This window comes from Sminthopsis crassicaudata, chromosome 4 (assembly GCF_048593235.1).
Source record: "Sminthopsis crassicaudata isolate SCR6 chromosome 4, ASM4859323v1, whole genome shotgun sequence".
NCBI classification, from domain to species: domain Eukaryota; kingdom Metazoa; phylum Chordata; class Mammalia; order Dasyuromorphia; family Dasyuridae; genus Sminthopsis; species Sminthopsis crassicaudata.
Window position 1 is genome coordinate 472,609,722 of NC_133620.1, and position 16,213 is coordinate 472,625,934.

General features: G+C 47.7%; 1 protein-coding gene across 1 annotated transcript in view; it reads right to left on the minus strand.

The window, feature by feature from the left end:
- Positions 1-16,213, minus strand: part of AGAP1 (ArfGAP with GTPase domain, ankyrin repeat and PH domain 1) — a 622,443-nt gene that overhangs the window by 57,804 nt on the left and 548,426 nt on the right. The window contains 3 exon segments of the mRNA XM_074264417.1: positions 884-1,106; positions 4,307-4,397; positions 7,797-7,951. Coding sequence (XP_074120518.1) covers positions 884-1,106; positions 4,307-4,397; positions 7,797-7,951 — 469 coding nt within the window.

Consider the following 16,213-nt stretch of genomic DNA (forward strand, 5'->3'; position numbering starts at 1 on the left):
TGGTTTGTGTGATTGCTGCTGGGAGTCACCAGGAGGTGCTCCCTTGCCCCAGAGCCAGATAAATAAAAGGCTGATTGTCAACGAGCAAACCCGGGGAATCGAGTAGCTGCTGTCGATTCCCTCAGACCGCCTGGCGACTGAGAGGAGGGACAAGGGATGGAGTTCTGGGCCGCCTTCTCTCCCTCGCATCCAGAATGGTCCCCTTCATCTCTACTGCCTATTGCTTAGGACCCTTGACTCCCAGCCCTTCCCGGGCAGAGACGTCCTTGGCAAGTGACTCTTCTGGAAACACCAGAAGGTGCCCGTCTCCCCACAATCCCAAAGTAGCGTCTTTTAGAAGCATCATGTCTATGAGCGATTCTCCTCGAAAAAGGTTTATCACAGTCATTAACAAAAGGGAAGAAATGGAATGAGTGGCTTAAAAACAAAGCCTGCTCTCACACTCGATAATAATCAGTCCTGAAGAGGATTTATCACACGCCAAGCTAGAGCTGCTTGATTAAATGTACGATTGATTAAATACAACATTTTGCAGCCATAAATTCATTTATTCTTGAAAAGGAACCGAGTAGATGACTGGGAGTAAGAGACGTTAACGTAACAAGTCAGGAATTAATTGAGTCACATAAAGGCTCAAAAATGTTTCTCACTCAGAACTTTGGCTGAATTCTACTACCCTACTCCGATTCTGGAGAACAGACTATAAGCAGAGAGAACCCTCAGAGCTGAAAATAACCAAGAAAAACAACGAAGGCAGTAAGAGTGTCCCCCACTATAGGAGGCTATTTTTGAGCCTCATCCCAGGATTCTCTCCAGACTTCAGGGGAGTGCCAGTGGGTGGGGGCAGCTTCGGGCCCCCCAAACAATGAGCAAGGCGGCTTACCTGGTGGAGTCCAGCGAGGGCTTCATGTGTCCCTGGCAGCTCTCTTCCCAGACGCTGTTGGCCAGTTCGTTCCCAATGGAGGACATGACCTTGATGAGTTCAATGGGCCAGTCATCGAGGTCCAGCGACCGGACGCGGGATAGATGCGTGCCAAGATTCCGGTGTATCCCTGAGCATTCGATGCACATGAGGGCCCCCAAGTTCAAACTGGCCCAGTTTGGGTCTGCACAATGACACAGAAATCAGACACGTAATCAAAAGGGGGAAATTACTGTCACTGATTCATATTCTCTTGGGAGTCTCAAAAGGGAGAGAAACCAGATGGCCAAGAATACTAAATGTGAAGGGATTGGCCAGCCTTAATGCATGACATAAATGCTAAGGGGACAGCAAACTGTGGGGGCAAGGGCCATGCCATTCCTAGGGCGTAGCCCCTGTTTAGCCAGGTGCTTCACAGAAGACAAGCTCCTGATGAATAGAGATCATTTCATTCACTGTGTTTGTATTCCCAGTGCCTGGTACACAGTAGGTACTTAATAGATACTTACTGATTGATTGCTAAATATTATATTTCCTTCCATTTTTTTAAACTATCAAAGGTCTAAAAGGTGGTAGATCAAGGATGGATGTGATTGTAAAGAAGGACAGATTTCCTAACTCTTCTAACTCACATCTTTCAATCAATCAATTAACCACTGATTATTATTATGTATTGACTTTAGGCCAGGCACTGGCGAGGTTCTTCTAGAGATGCAAAAACACAAAATCAAAGAGTCCCTGCCCTCAAGGAGCTTATGCTCTACTGCAGGAGAGCCAGATTCCTGCTGGAAGGTTGAGAAGGGCAAGATGACTTTCAGCCAGATTAGTATGGCCTGAATGGAAGAGGTGATAGCCCCGAAAAAGCTCAACATATAAAGATAATAGTTGACTGTTCAACGGAGGGGGCTCTTCAAAGTCACAGACATAGGAGAAAGCAGGATGTGAACGGGCCGATAGGCAGCCCGGCCAGGCGGGATGGGAGATGGGGAGAGGGAATGGCTGAGAAACTCGATTGGCTTGTGACGGTGGCTGTGAGGTATACAGGAGGAGGTGAAGCCAGACTGCTACCCCATGCAAGGTTCAGAGGTCTGAATTGAGCGCCCACGTAGACCATGAAGGGGGAGCTTTCTCAGGCAGCAGCAAGAAGGATGGGCTGGGCAGGGAGGAGTTTGGAGGCAGGCAACCCTTAATGTAAGGGGAAAAACAAGATGGCGCCCATAGTGGGAATGGACGCACAAGATCCTGTGAAAATGGATGCATGACTTAAGCCCTCTCCCGAGTCCATAAGGGCTGGTGGGCTGGAGATGCAAGGAGATGTCAGCTCTGAAAGAGGGCTAGCCGTCACGCTCCAGCTCTGGAGCTCTCAGGGCATCAAGTTACCCATCGTTGAAGGAACAAGGGGAAATGGGCCAAATTTCTAAGATCTGAACACTGATTCTAATGCCATGAAGAGAATGGACTTTCTATAACAGATGGGCTTAGGACTATTCTTTCTATAAGAACCGATGAAAAAGGCCTGAACTTGGCAGCAGAGAACTTGGGTTCATCCCATTCTGGCTCTGTCACCCCTCCACCCTGTGTGACCTTGGGCACAAGCCTGAACCTCCTACATATGGGTCAATATGTGACCCATAAAGATGGTATGTATGGATTGGTGGCTCCCTTTTGGGGATCTGTAGGTACTTCTGGCACTGAACCTGTAATGCTCTTGTCTAGACGTTGTTCCAACTCCTCACCGGGCAGTTGATGGCAAATGCTCAGCCATTTCTAGTGTGATTTCTGAGCTCCACCTTCAGCACCTGCTATGGCCTCTACTTTTTAACCCTGAATTCCGAAGACCACCCTTTCTATATGGCATGAGCTTCTACAATCATAGAACTAGAGATGGCAGAGGTCTTGGAAGTCAGCTAGCCCAATGACCTTTCCCATGGATGAACACCCACTACAGCTCTCTGTTCAAGGCTCTCTCCATCACTGCCCCTGCCAGTCAACTCAAGGCCCTGAGAGAGATGCCAACATGGCTGGTTTCTTTTCCCCTTGGTGACCTTTGTCCTCCCAGCAATGCCAAGAGTTTTGTTCCCAAGGTAAATATCTCCTCCCTACTCAATAAACTCAGTTTCTTCTATGTATCCGAGGACCAAACATAGAAAGTTCTTTTCAAATCCTAAAGCACTATGTAAATGCTATCATCATCATTAAAAATAATAATGAATAGTGACAAAAATAATGATAAACACTTGCCTATTGAATATTGACAATACACAAAATAAAAGACAAGGTAATTTATTGCATGGGTGGAAGGAAGAAGCAGGTCCTAGCAGCTGTGGAAATAAGCAAAAGCTTCTTGCATCCAGAAAAGGCAATAATGTTAATTAAAGAAGTCAAGTAGAGACTTGTTGTTTCTAAAGGCAGTTTTCAAAAATGGCCACAGGGTCTGCATTAGTAATGCCCTTGAGTCCTGTCATAGTTGAAGACCCTTCTGAGTTACTGAAAATGATATTATAGTCAGTAATGAGCATATCTCTTTTTTGGTCCAGACTTGGACTGTCAATGGGAAGCCCCCCATGGGGGCTCCTTCTACATGGACAATGTAGATCAATGACTAATAATTTTAGTTCACCGGGGGATGTGAGAGGCAACAACGCCACTTGCCTGGTGTTCTCCAAGGCCTCCCTGATGGGAAGACAGTGCTTTAGTGTAGGTGCTAATATTGCACCCATTTTTCTGATAAAGGATTTGAGGTAGAGAATGATGAAATGTGGGGCAGCTAGGTGGCACAGTGGATAGAGCACCAGTCTTGAATTCAGGAGGACCCGAGTTCAAATCTGGTCTCAGACACTTAACACTTCCTAGCTGGGTGACCCTGGGCAAGTCACTTAACCCCAGGCTCAAAAAAAAAAAAAAAAAAAAAAAAAAAAAAAAGAGAATGATGAAATGTTTTGCCTCAGATTTGGGGATAAGAATCAAGCTTCTTGACTTTAAATAGCTCTCAAGCTCTGCCCTCTGGGCCAGGCCACCTGAGTCATGGACATATGGGGATTGGGACCTAGGCGGGATCCGTGATCTCCTGGTGGGGAAATGCCCTTTAACAGAGCCACTTGGCATCTCCTCTGCAGCTGCTGATCTCAGAGAGCCATTAAGATCCCTCACAGGTCAAAGATTGTGTCCAGGGTCACCCAGTCCCCAGGGGTAGCCAATTCTGGATCCACTTTGCACCAAGAGCACACTTAGATCCCATCAGAATACAATAGAGTTGCATCCATTGTTTCCGAGGATGGGTCCTCCAGGGATGGTCCTTTGGACAGCTGAGCCCTCCCGCCCAAGGTAACCCGCGCTGCTGAAAGCCCAGCCCCACCTTCCCAAGGCAGCAACAACCGTACTTACTTTGTGCCTCACAGTCCACGCACTGCGAGTTCCCGCGGATGTTCCTGATCGACTGCAGGGCCATGGCTTCGTTCTGGCTCGTCAGGCGGGACTGGTGAACCCAAAGGAAAGAGACATGAGTCAGCCTACAGGACGCGACTCTGGTGACCAGGGGATGACTCCCCCGACACGAACCTGGGGGGGGGGCGGGCGCAGGACTGCTCCTGGAGCCTCCAGCCTGGGGAAGATGCTCGTGACCGGCTGGGACTTCTGGGACCCTGGAGGCTGACCCCAAAGAGGAAGCGGGCAGGAACCTCATGCACCGAGGAGCGAAGGTCTGTATTCTGGTGTGCCCATCTGGGCAGGTGGGTATGATTAAAGGCTGGGGCCCGAGTCTGCTCCTAATCCATAGGTCACCAGCTTAATCAGGGGCCGCAGCCAGAGTTACTCTCGGCTGCCCTGTGGGTGACCTCCACTTTCACTCTGAGACGTCATTCCTTGGAGACCCACTGCTCATTTTAAGGGGAACGGGGCTGCTATAGTAACAAACTCCCAAACAATGATTATAAATGGGGGTTGGGCGGGGTGATGAAGGCCTGGGGGAGGGATTCCTGAAACGAGGCTTTTCACAGCGTTCACAAAATTGATTTCAGCTAACATTTTGAGGGGAACCTCGGATTTTTATGTACAAGGGGTACTGCCCCTCTTTAAAAGGATTCCTCCCTCCTGCAGCTGTCCATGTCTTTTTGTGTGATGAACATGGGGCTGCTTTTCCCTTCTGGATTTAATACGCCAGGGATTTGTATTATTTAATCACCACGGTCCAATTTCCACATAGGAGACGGGTGTATCAGGGCCATGGCCACCTCTCAATTATCCACAGATAGCTGAAGCATAGGGGATCGTTGGCGGAGAATTATGTGGGGTCTTAGAGCTCAGCATTTAGTCGGATTCCCTTCATTTCCAAGATGGGGAAACTGAGGCCCATTGACTCACCCATGGCTTTACGGAGAGAGTCAGAACGAGGCTCTGACGCTGGCTTTCTGACTCCCAATCCAGAACTTTTCCCTTTGGATTGTGCCATGACATGGACACATCTTTCCTGTTCAGCTCGGACTTTTTGGATATTATTCTGCTCTTATTTAAAGCTTGGAATCCTACTCCAAGATACGATAGTTTAAATGTTAGCTCCCAACTATTTTTGGTTTCTATTCTTTGGTTTTAGCAAAATGTTCTCAGAGCATCTATCTAATATGAAAGGAAATAAGAATTTTAATAGGTAAGATACAATAAAGGAATTGATTATGTTCAGAAGTAGGGTATAGTTCTTGAATACTCTCCATATTCCTTGGATAAGCTTCTTGAAATCTTGGGAGAACATATATCAGAGACTGGGAAGCCATTATTTATAGAGATTGGCGGGGGGGGGGGGGGGGGGGGCTCCTTTTAACACAGGATATTTAATAAGTACACCTACTCCCTCCTCCAGGGCAATTGCCAGTCAGATAATCAAGCCACTTAATGAGAGAACTGTTTGGTGGTGTTAGGGGGAGGGATGACGCTGTCCATCAACAGCCTGCGATGGGGACCGTGGAAGCACACAGCCTCAGTGTGAGCTGGCCAAATGGATGCCTTTCCACTTCCTCTAGGGTCAAGTCTTATAATGTGATTTCTTGATTTGGTTGGAAGCATTGGGAATTTCAAAAACCTCAGTCAAGGGCATCCAGTACAAATATATCCTCCATCTTCCCTTCCAAAAAAACCCTGGAGCTTGGCGGATTAGCCATCATTGGTCTTGGCCCTTCCTCCAGGAGTCCGGACAAGTGAAAATTGCCTGGACTTGTTTTTTGGGCTCATTTTCATGATTGCCCACATACGTGACTTAGTAAAGTCAAATCACACAGGAATAAACAGCACTGGTTTTCTCCACCTTGAATATAAAATGGCTTAAAAAAAAAGAGAAGCAAATTACACGAGAATAATCATTCCTGCGGTCTGGTTTACCCTGGTTAAAGAGGTAATAAAAGAAGACACTCCATCTTTCTGAAAGAGAAGGTCTCTACCTAATGACAAAGCAAAACATAAATCACGGGCGGGAGTTTCTTTAAATGAATACAGAACGAGACGGCAAGTCTGTGGACAACGTCTTTTCTCTTTGTTTTTGGCCAGCCATCGTTTGAAAAAACCAATGTGCTCCCCAGGACCCCAGGATGAGCTGGCTCAGGAGAACGGCAGGCAGCCGTTTGGGCCCTGGAGCCGTGTGATCCATGGGGTTGCGGTTCCAGGTGTGGAAGAGGCCACAGACCCTTTTAAAGGATGGGACTTCGAAGGATGCGCTAGGTCCGCCATGCTTCCAGAGAGACATGGGGCAGCATCTTCCTTGACTATGGAATGGAGAAGGAACCCTGGCCTGGAACACTGATGGCCCGAAGATCCAGGATGCCTTTCACTGACAGGAGGAAGCAGCCACTCAAGTGTCTCGCATGGAATTGGAGCTTAATCTATGTTTGCTGAATGAATGAATAAACTAGTTCCCTGGGCCCTCTGCTTGGGACCGTTCTTGGTGTTGCTCACATTAGCTTGTGCTTATGAAGCTGTGCCCGTGTTGTGTCTTGTAGGTGACAAGATACATCTAAGATAAGCTAGGGACGCCATCCATACTTGGTGAAGAATTCCCGGATCCTCGTGGTTGATAAAATGAGTGAATAGTCACTTAACACTGTGGCACATGTAGCAGCATCCTAGAAATGCTTCCCTTTCCCTTTCCTTCCCATCCCTCCCATCCTTTTCTCCCTCTTCCCCCTTTCCTTTCCCCTTGCCCTTCCTATAATCCTCTCTTCCTATAATTACTTTGGTTATTTACCGACATGTTTACACGGTAGAAGGGCAGCAGCTGCTTTTTAAGTTTCACTTTTACTATAGCCTGGCACAGTGCTTGGCACACAGGAGGCACATTATAATGTGTGTTGGCTTGGGAAGGGCTGGACCTTAGGGTCGATTAGTTTCCCTTCTGCTGACCTCCCCGCCATCGCTCACTTGCGGCCCGCAAGCGTGATCGTCACCATCCAACAGGTGACCTCGTGCTTTCCGTCTGATAATGTGACCCTTCCCGAGACAGGGGCGCGCGTCTGGGGCAGGGGAGACCATTATGTCCTTTTTTAGGTGGATTCTACCTCGACACATGGCAAATGGGTTTGGAAAGAGGAGCAGGAAAGGGGTCATTTATTTACATGAACAAGCAGGCCTTCATGGCTGGGGTTCTTTGAGACAGAAATACTGGAAATGGACGGTTTCCACAGCATAAGAAACAATCCAGCAGTGGTGACCAGAATTCAATCCCCGACTCCCCGGGAATGGTTCTGGAGGCATGAATATTTTTTTAGGGCTTACGATTGCTCATTAGCTTCTGGTCCCGAAAGAATAATTGGGCCTTGCCAGCCTGATGGACTTTATTCTCCCTTTGTTTTACTGTGGATTTGGATTCTCGCAGGCGGCTCCCCGCGGCTCTTACCTTGTTCTTGCTGCTCTCACAGGACTGTAAACTGGCCAGGATCTGACTCTCGATGGCTTGTACCCAAGCGTCCCGTTCTTCATACGTGGCGGCTTCAAAGTGCCACGTCTGGCCGGTGAGGGACACAATGATAAACTCAAAGTTTTCTTCTTGTTCTGAAACACAGAGTGGAGGGGATGAAGAGACGAGCTTTCCTGTGCCCGCGGCCCCCGCTGCCAGGCCTCTGTCATCAAAGCGCCTCGCACTTCAAGGCGAGCTGCGTGGGGGCCCAGGCAAAACACAAGACTGGACAACTACGGCCGCTGAGATCTGAACCGCAACGGCCGCACACGCCGAGCGTCTCGGGCCCCGCGCCGGGGAGAGGGAGGCAGGGAGAGGAGGCCGGGGGTGCGGAGTCTGTGCCCGACCCGCCGCGGCAACGGGAAGGCGGCTCCCCGGGCAAGGCGGCTCCCCGGGCAAGGCAGCCCAGAAAACGAACGGCACTAATTGTGCCCACGCACACCCGGGCCCTGGGAGGAGAGTCTGCAGCCGGCCGTACTCTGACAACAAAGGGCAAGGGAGAAGGGGAGATCACAGGGAGATCACAAAGACCCCTTCCCTTAGCAGTGAGTCACTTTTGGGCTGGCGCTTTAGGGCTTCCTGAGCCGGGGCCTCTGGCGTTTTAGAATCTATTTTCATACCCCTTTATTTCACTGCACTTGGCTTCCTTTGCAATCCCACCTGCTTCATTGGGTGCATTTAAAACCACGAACCTGAGGAAGGCTCCCCAGCCTGACTGCCAGTGGGGTCCATGACTCAGAGGGGTCCCTCCTCTAGGTGGGGAAATGAAGGAGAAAGGGCGACAAAGGCGGGGTCAGGAAGGGGGGGGCTGGGGCCCTCCCGCGAGTCACTGACCAGTATGGTGGGCAGGGGGAAGAGGGACATGGGGGGAACTGCACTATTTATTCAATATGACTATTGTATAGTTATATGTGCATGTATAGTTGTATATATTTTTTATATACGTATAAAACTATTATGTAGTTATAATAATCTTCCAGGTGTATCAATCAATCAACAATTATGGGCTTACTATGTGCGAGGCTTGCCACATGCTGGAGTTACCCACAATAATCCAGCCCCTTTCTACAAGCAAGATGGGAAGCACCTACTGTGTGCGAGGCACTGGGAAAGCAAGAGCCCTCCCCTCGAGGAGCGCTCGTTCAGAGGCACGGGAACAGGCACACACAGGGACGGGGGGGGGGGGCATCCAAACTGAGGCGACCATGAGAGGCCTTGGTGAAGAAGCTGATGCTGGAGGGGGAGGAGGGAAGCTGGGGCTTCCAAAAGGAGGGGGGAGGAGAGCATTCTGGGAAAGGCACGGAGGAGGGGGATGTCGTGAGACAGGGCGAGAATGCTGCCCTGGCCGGCCTTACAGGGGCCCATCAAACAGGCTGCACCGGTATGGATGTCCCCATTTCACAGATGAGGGCACTGGGCTTGGGGAGAGAGCGACAAGGTTTCACAAGTGCAGGCAGTGTCCCCATTTGAGGGTCCCAGTTGTCTATCCTCGGGGTTATGGAATAATGAGCTAATGGCCGATTTCCCAAGTTCCTACTTCTGCCTTTCACGCTAGCAGTCTCCTGTGAGGTCTCAGGGCCGTGCGGGGGACTCTGCTGGCCCCACACAGACCAGGGGTAAACAAGGAAACACGAGAGTGGACGGGCCCAAGCTCCATGTTTATAGCAACCATGCAAACCACGCCACATGCCATGTTATCAAAGCTGGGGGGGCACTCAAAGGGCAGAGAGATGAAGGGCTCACAAAGGAGTGAGAAGGAGGGGGGCTGAGGATGGCGTAGGGGACCTAAGGGACGAGAGCAGTCCTGAATGGGCCAGTTTGGACAGAGTATGATCAATACTGTGACAAGTCAGCCAGGAACTCAGATGTGAACAAGTCTGGCTTCTCATCCATCCTTCCATCCATCCATCTATTCTTCCATAAATCCATCCATCCATCTTTCCATCCATCCATCCATCTACCTACCCATCCATCCATCCATCTACCTACCCATCCATCCATCCATCCCCCATCCATCCGTCCTTCCATCCATCCGTCCTTCCATTCATCCAATCATCCATCCATCCCCCATCCATCCATCCATCCTTCCATTCATCCTTCCATCCATCCCTCCATCCATCCATCCTTCCATTCATCCATCCATCCATCCCTCCATCCATCCATCCTTCCATTCATCCATCCATCCATCCATCCTTTCATTCATCCATCCATCCCATCCATCCATCCTTCCATTCATCCATCCCTCCTTCCACCCATCCATCTATCCATCCACCTACCCATCCATTCATCCATCCCCCATCCATCCATCCATCCTTCCATTCATCCTTCCATTCATCCATCCATCCCTCCATCCTTCCATTCATCCATCCATCCATCCATCCATCCCTCCATCCTTCCATTCATCCATACATCCATACATCCATCCCTCCATCCGTCAGCATGAAGATGCTATTTTTGTATGAAAGATGATGCACAAGTGAGCCACAGAACAGCAGAGTAGCCACGAGTGAGAAGAGCTCACATCTCCAGAGGCTTTCAGCCTTCTAAGGCCGTCTCTCTCCTTGTGGGGAACTTGGTCATAAAAAGACAAGTGGACGCCAACTGAGGGCTCCTCTTGGCTGCAGGATCTGCCCCTGAGCATCCTTCTGCGAGCAGCCGTGGCCCCCAGCCAGCTGTGTCCTCTCTGGCAGGTTCCACGGAGGGCAGCTTCCTCACCGAGCCGTGGCGATTCCCCCCCCCCCCCCCCAGCCGTGTCCCGCGTCCTGCCCTGCTGCATCCCGACGCCCATCCAAGCTCAGCTCTGAGCCGTGTCCTGGGCCCTCGGTGACCGGTCCACTCCTGCAGTTCCCCTCCGAAGACCCCTTTCCATCTTCTTCATATTTAACTTTCTCTGTACTTATATCAGGGTTATTTTCCCCCAAGAGGGCAGGGGACGCCTCACTTCTGATTTGGTCTCTGCTGGGCTCCTAGTAGACCGGACAAATGGTTACTCAAGGAAGTTGTGGGGGGAGGCTGTGCTGGAGGCTGTAGAGGTTCTTCTCTATCACTGATGGGACCTTGCGGACGACAGGCCTCACCTTACCTGCACTGGGGTGGGGACTCTGCTGGCTGAGAGCTCCCACATCAAAGCGGTTCCGAGGTCAGGCCCCCTCACCGACCATTCGCCTTTCTGGCTTCCTCAGGGCATCTTTCCTTCCGTTCTCCTGCATCATGCCCACCTCGGGGAGACTATGTTGGAGCAGGTGAGGGGAGGGGACCGCCGAATTCTGCCCCAGGGGCGCCTCCCCCTGGAAACCTCATTACACGATCCACCCCACAATGGTAATGACAATAACAACAATCATTCGTAACAGCGCATTTAGACAGCACTCTCACTCTTCCTGGAAGGGAGAGGTCAACTTACACATGAGGAAACTGAGGCAATCACACGCTAACGACGTGCCCGGGGTCTCAGTTCCTAAGGGTCTGAGGCGGGTTTCAAGTCCAGCCCGGCGCTCTCCCTCCCCACTGCACCAGCCCTGGAACCACATTTGCTGGTCCTGTGTTCTAGGTGCTGTGTGAGGCAGCAACGTGAGCCTAGATTCCACATCTGCTCCTGGCTGACACCCGCTGCTCCAAGAGCGCCCGAGGGCTGCGCTCTCAGGAGAGTTCCTATCCCCTGTCATCCCCTGAGGTGGTTTTCCTGCAATCACTGAGCCCCTCTTCCCCTCCATCTCCCAACAGGAGGGAGTCTAACTGGAGGCTTCTATGTTGTGCTTTTTTCCCTGTGTAAGGTCCTTGTGTGCCCCAAGTGCGCCGACACCCGAGCCTACCTGACCTTGGCAGCAATTCTAGCAGGCAGGGCCTTTTCCTGTCCCCATTTTACAGATGAGGACATAGAGGTCCTGTCAATTTAAATGCTTTTTCTAATTATTTGGATACCAGGTGCCTATAGCAGGATCTGGGCCCAATTCTCATTTCCTATGATGGATATTTGAATGCCTCCCAAACACCTTTTGCAAGTAGAACAGTTAGCATGAAAGAATGGGAGTCAAGGGCCACCCTACCCCAAGGAATTTAAATCCTCTACATTCTCCACCAAAATATACTCTAACAGAAACAGAGAAACAGGGGAAGGGAATTGGGTGAGATATTTCCTAAAGGAGACTGAACAGAAAGTCCTTCTTCCTTTTCTTTTAAAAATATTCCTCCTTCCCTTCCTCCCTCTCTCTCCCTTCTTTCTTTTCTTTTTAAAATATTCCTCCTCCCAAGGAATTTATGACCAGAGGAGAACTAGAGATCATTATTGATCAGAAAATAGAAGATTTTGATTACATCAAACGAAAAAGTTTCTGTACAAACAAAATTAATGCAAACAAGATTAGAAGGGGAGTAACAAATTGGGAAAATATTTTTACAGTTAAAGGTTCTGATAAAGGTCTCATTTCCAAAATATATAGAGAACTGACCCTAATTTATAAGAAATCAAATCATTCTCCAATTGATAAATGGTCAAAGGATATGAACAGACAATTCTCAGATGATGATATTGAAATTATATCCACTAATATGAAAGAGTGTTCCAAATCACTACTGATCAGAGAAATGCAAATTAAGACAACTCTGAGATACCGCTATACACCTGTCAGATTGGCTAAAATGACAGGAACAAATAATGATGAATGTTGGAGGGGATGTGAGAAAACTGGGACACTGATGCATTGTTGGTGGAGTTGTGAAAGAATCCAACCATTCTGGAGAACAATCTGGAACTGTGCCCAAAAAGTTATCAAAATGTGCATACCCTTTGATCCAGCATTGCTACTCCTGGGCTTATATCCCAAAGAAATACTGAGGAGGGGAAAGGGACCTGTATGTGCCAAAATGTTTGTGGCAGCCCTTTTCGTAGTGGCTAAAAACTGGAAAATGAATGGATGTCCATCAATTGGAGAATGGTTGGGTAAATTATGGTATATGAAGGTTATGGAATATTATTGTTCTGTAAGAAATGACCAACAGGAGGAATACAGAGAGGATTGGAGAGACTTAAATCAACTGATGCTGAGTGAAATGAACAGAACCAGAAGATCACTGTACACTTCAATGCTGAATGAAGACGTATTCTGATGGAAGTGGAAATCTTCAACATAAAGAAGATCCAACTCACTTCCAGCTGATCAATGATGGACAGAAACAGCTGCACCCAGAGAAGGAACACTGGGAAGTGAATGTAAATTGTCAGCACTATTGTCTATTTACCCAGGTTACTTATACCTTTGGAATCTAATACTTAACGTGCAACAAGGAAATGGAATTTACACACATATATTGTATCTAGGTTATACTGTAACACATGTAAAATGTATGGGATTTTCTGTCATCTAGGGGAGTGAAGGAGGGAGGGGATAATGTGGAAGAATGAATGCAAGGGATAATGTTATATATAAAAAATTACTCATGAATATATACTGTCAAAAAATTTATAAATAAAATTAAAAAATATATATTCCTCCTCCCTCCTTCCCTGTTCTCTCTCTCTTTCTTTCTCTTTCTCTTCCTTCTTTATTTCTTTCTCTCTTTCTCTTTCTTTCTCTCTTTCTTTCTTTCTTTCTTTCTTTCTTTCTTTCTTTCTTTCTTTCTTTCTTTCTTTCTTTCTTTCTTTCTTTCTTTCTTTCTTTCTTTCTTTCTTTCTTTCTTTCTTTCTTTCTTTCTTTCTTCTCCTCCCTCTTTCCTTCCCTCCCTTACTCCCTTCTTAGCCATGGATATGAGATGAGTTTCCATCAAAGCCATCCATAACCCTTCAGCCCCTTCTTGAATTGCCATGTTATACAAACAGACCTTAACTAATGGTAACAGGATGGTTTGAAAGAGGAGTAAATAGTTTTAGGCTTGGGAGCCCTCTGATTTGGAGACTTGGGATTGCCAGTCAATCCCAGCTGCTACACAGAGGAGGAGGCTGAGCACCAGAGAGCTACATCCTACTGAATCACCAGCAGGACTAAATGTCATCTTTGATATAAATCTGCATTTACCCCAGGGGCAGTAGAACTGAGATTCCTTGAGGGCAGGGATTGTTTTGTAGCTCAACCAGCTACAAAAGTAGCTTGATAAGGTACTTGATAGTGTCTTATCAAACACACAGTAGGCACTTTAGGCTTGGTAAATTGACCAGGCTTAGATATCTTTGTAATTCACAATTACAATGACTTGGACTTCAATGCCTTACCCTGGACCAGAGGTCTGCAGCCTTTGGATGCCCAATAGAAATACAAGTAGAGCCTAAATCCTGGGAGGCTCAATTAGGCTGGAAAGCCTGTGAGTATGTCCCTCCAGATGGACTGAATTGCTGAGGAACACTATGTGGAAGTGGTTCATTTCCACCTTGGTCAAGGGATGATTTTTTTTTTTTTGACCTTCAAAGACCTAGACCTTCTGAGACCTTCAAAGACCTTTTTGACCTTCTCGGACCTAGAGGGGTTGCATGGATTGTAGGATGAAATACCAGATTGTGGCCGTACATGCCATCAGCAGGATTGCAACGTGGCTCGACTGGTATCATCCGTAGCAAAAATGAGCACGATGGCCAGTCAGCCAGAACCTTGGAGTCAGCAACGGCTCGGCCCCTATGGACTACTTGAGTTCTTTATCGCTCCTCTCTATCCCTTTAACACAGTTGCCGGGACACTGGTCACCAGCCCAGTGACTTTCAAGGAAGGAAACAGCTGGCTGATGGGAAGTGCTTCAATCTAGAATCACTGTTCTTGTGAGATGTCATATGCTAAGATTTTATCTCCGTATCCAGCACCCACAATTTCTTTTCTTTTTGGGACCCGCCCAGTGATTGCACCAGAACTGGAAACTCCCAAAGAGGGGAATCCCCCTACCAAAATTGAAGGCACCTGCCCTTAAACTTAAGTTCCAGAGCTGTTGGGAAGTAGTGAGGTTAAGCGATTGCCCAGGATGGCACAGCTAGCCAGTTAGAGATATGATGTGGACCCAAAACTTTTTGACCATGACACCAGCTGTCTAGATATTACAGCTACGAGAAACTTTTTAGACAGTTAATAAGTGTTTAAATGCTACTGAATTGAATTAATTCTTGGTTCTAGCCCCAGTTCATTCACTATTCATTAACTCTTTCCAATGGCTGAATAAGTTATGGTACATAAATGTGATGGAAGATTATTGTTCTGTAAGAAAGGACCAGCAGGAGGATTTCAGAGAAGCCTGGAGAGACTTATATGAACTGATGCTAAGTGAAGGGAGCAGAACCAGAAGAACATTGTACACATTGTACAGTGATCAATTCTGATGGATGTGGCTTTTCTGGGACAGTTTCAATGATCTCATGCCGAGGAGAGCCATATGCACCCAGAGAGAACTGTGAGAACTGAGTGGGGACCACAACATAACATCCTCACTCCTTTTGTTGTTCGTTTGCATTTTATTTTCCTACTCGTTTTCTTTCCTTTTTGATCTGATCTTCCTTGTTCAGCAAGAAACAAATGTTTACATATATTGGATTGAAGGTATATTTTAACGTGTATAGCATATATTGGATTACTTGCCATCTAAGGGAGAGGGTGGGGGGAAGTAGGGGAAAATTTGGCACACAAGGCTATGCAAGGATCAATGTTGAAAAATTATCCATGCATATGTTTTAAAAATAAAAAGCTTTAATAATAACTTTTTTAAAAGGGGAGAAAAACCTCTTTCCAAAACTCAGTTTTCTCAGGTATAAAACAGGTTGGTTGGACCAAAAGACTTCGGAGAACTTTTCCAACTCAAAAGTCCTTGATGTGGGTGATTCTGCCCCTAATTCCATTGCTTCTGAACCTTGGACCCAACTCCGTTTCTCTTCCATTGCTTGGGTGGGAAAGGGCATTTCCTTCTTCTCCTTCTTTGTTTGCTTTGGACACAAAAAATTCCAAGTTTCACAAAACGAGGTCATTTCATGCAGGTCCCTGAGGGTCCGAGAGAATTCCGAAAGACTCCAGCATTTCCTAAAGTGACTCCACAATTCCTCTTAGTTAACATTAATGGGGTGGGAGACGATGGAAATGGTGCTATCCTGTAGGGCAAGATCTGGCAGAGAAGTGAGTCTGAAAATGGTTCTTCCTTCAAAATGTTCTCCCTAAAACGCCAAGGAGGGTCTGAATGGAGAGAGGTTCTGGGTACTGGACTTGACTCAAGAAAGCTTTCTTTAGCACATTGATTGAGCTAGCTGAGGAATCGAGATGGCTGCTCTCTGAGGTTCCGTTTTTTTTCCAAACTGAGGCAGTTTCTTAACATGGAGGCTCCATCAGAGCCCCCTCTCTCTTTGAGGTCACTTTGTGAGGACCCCAACATTCTCTCCTCACCACCCCCAGCCTTTCCTC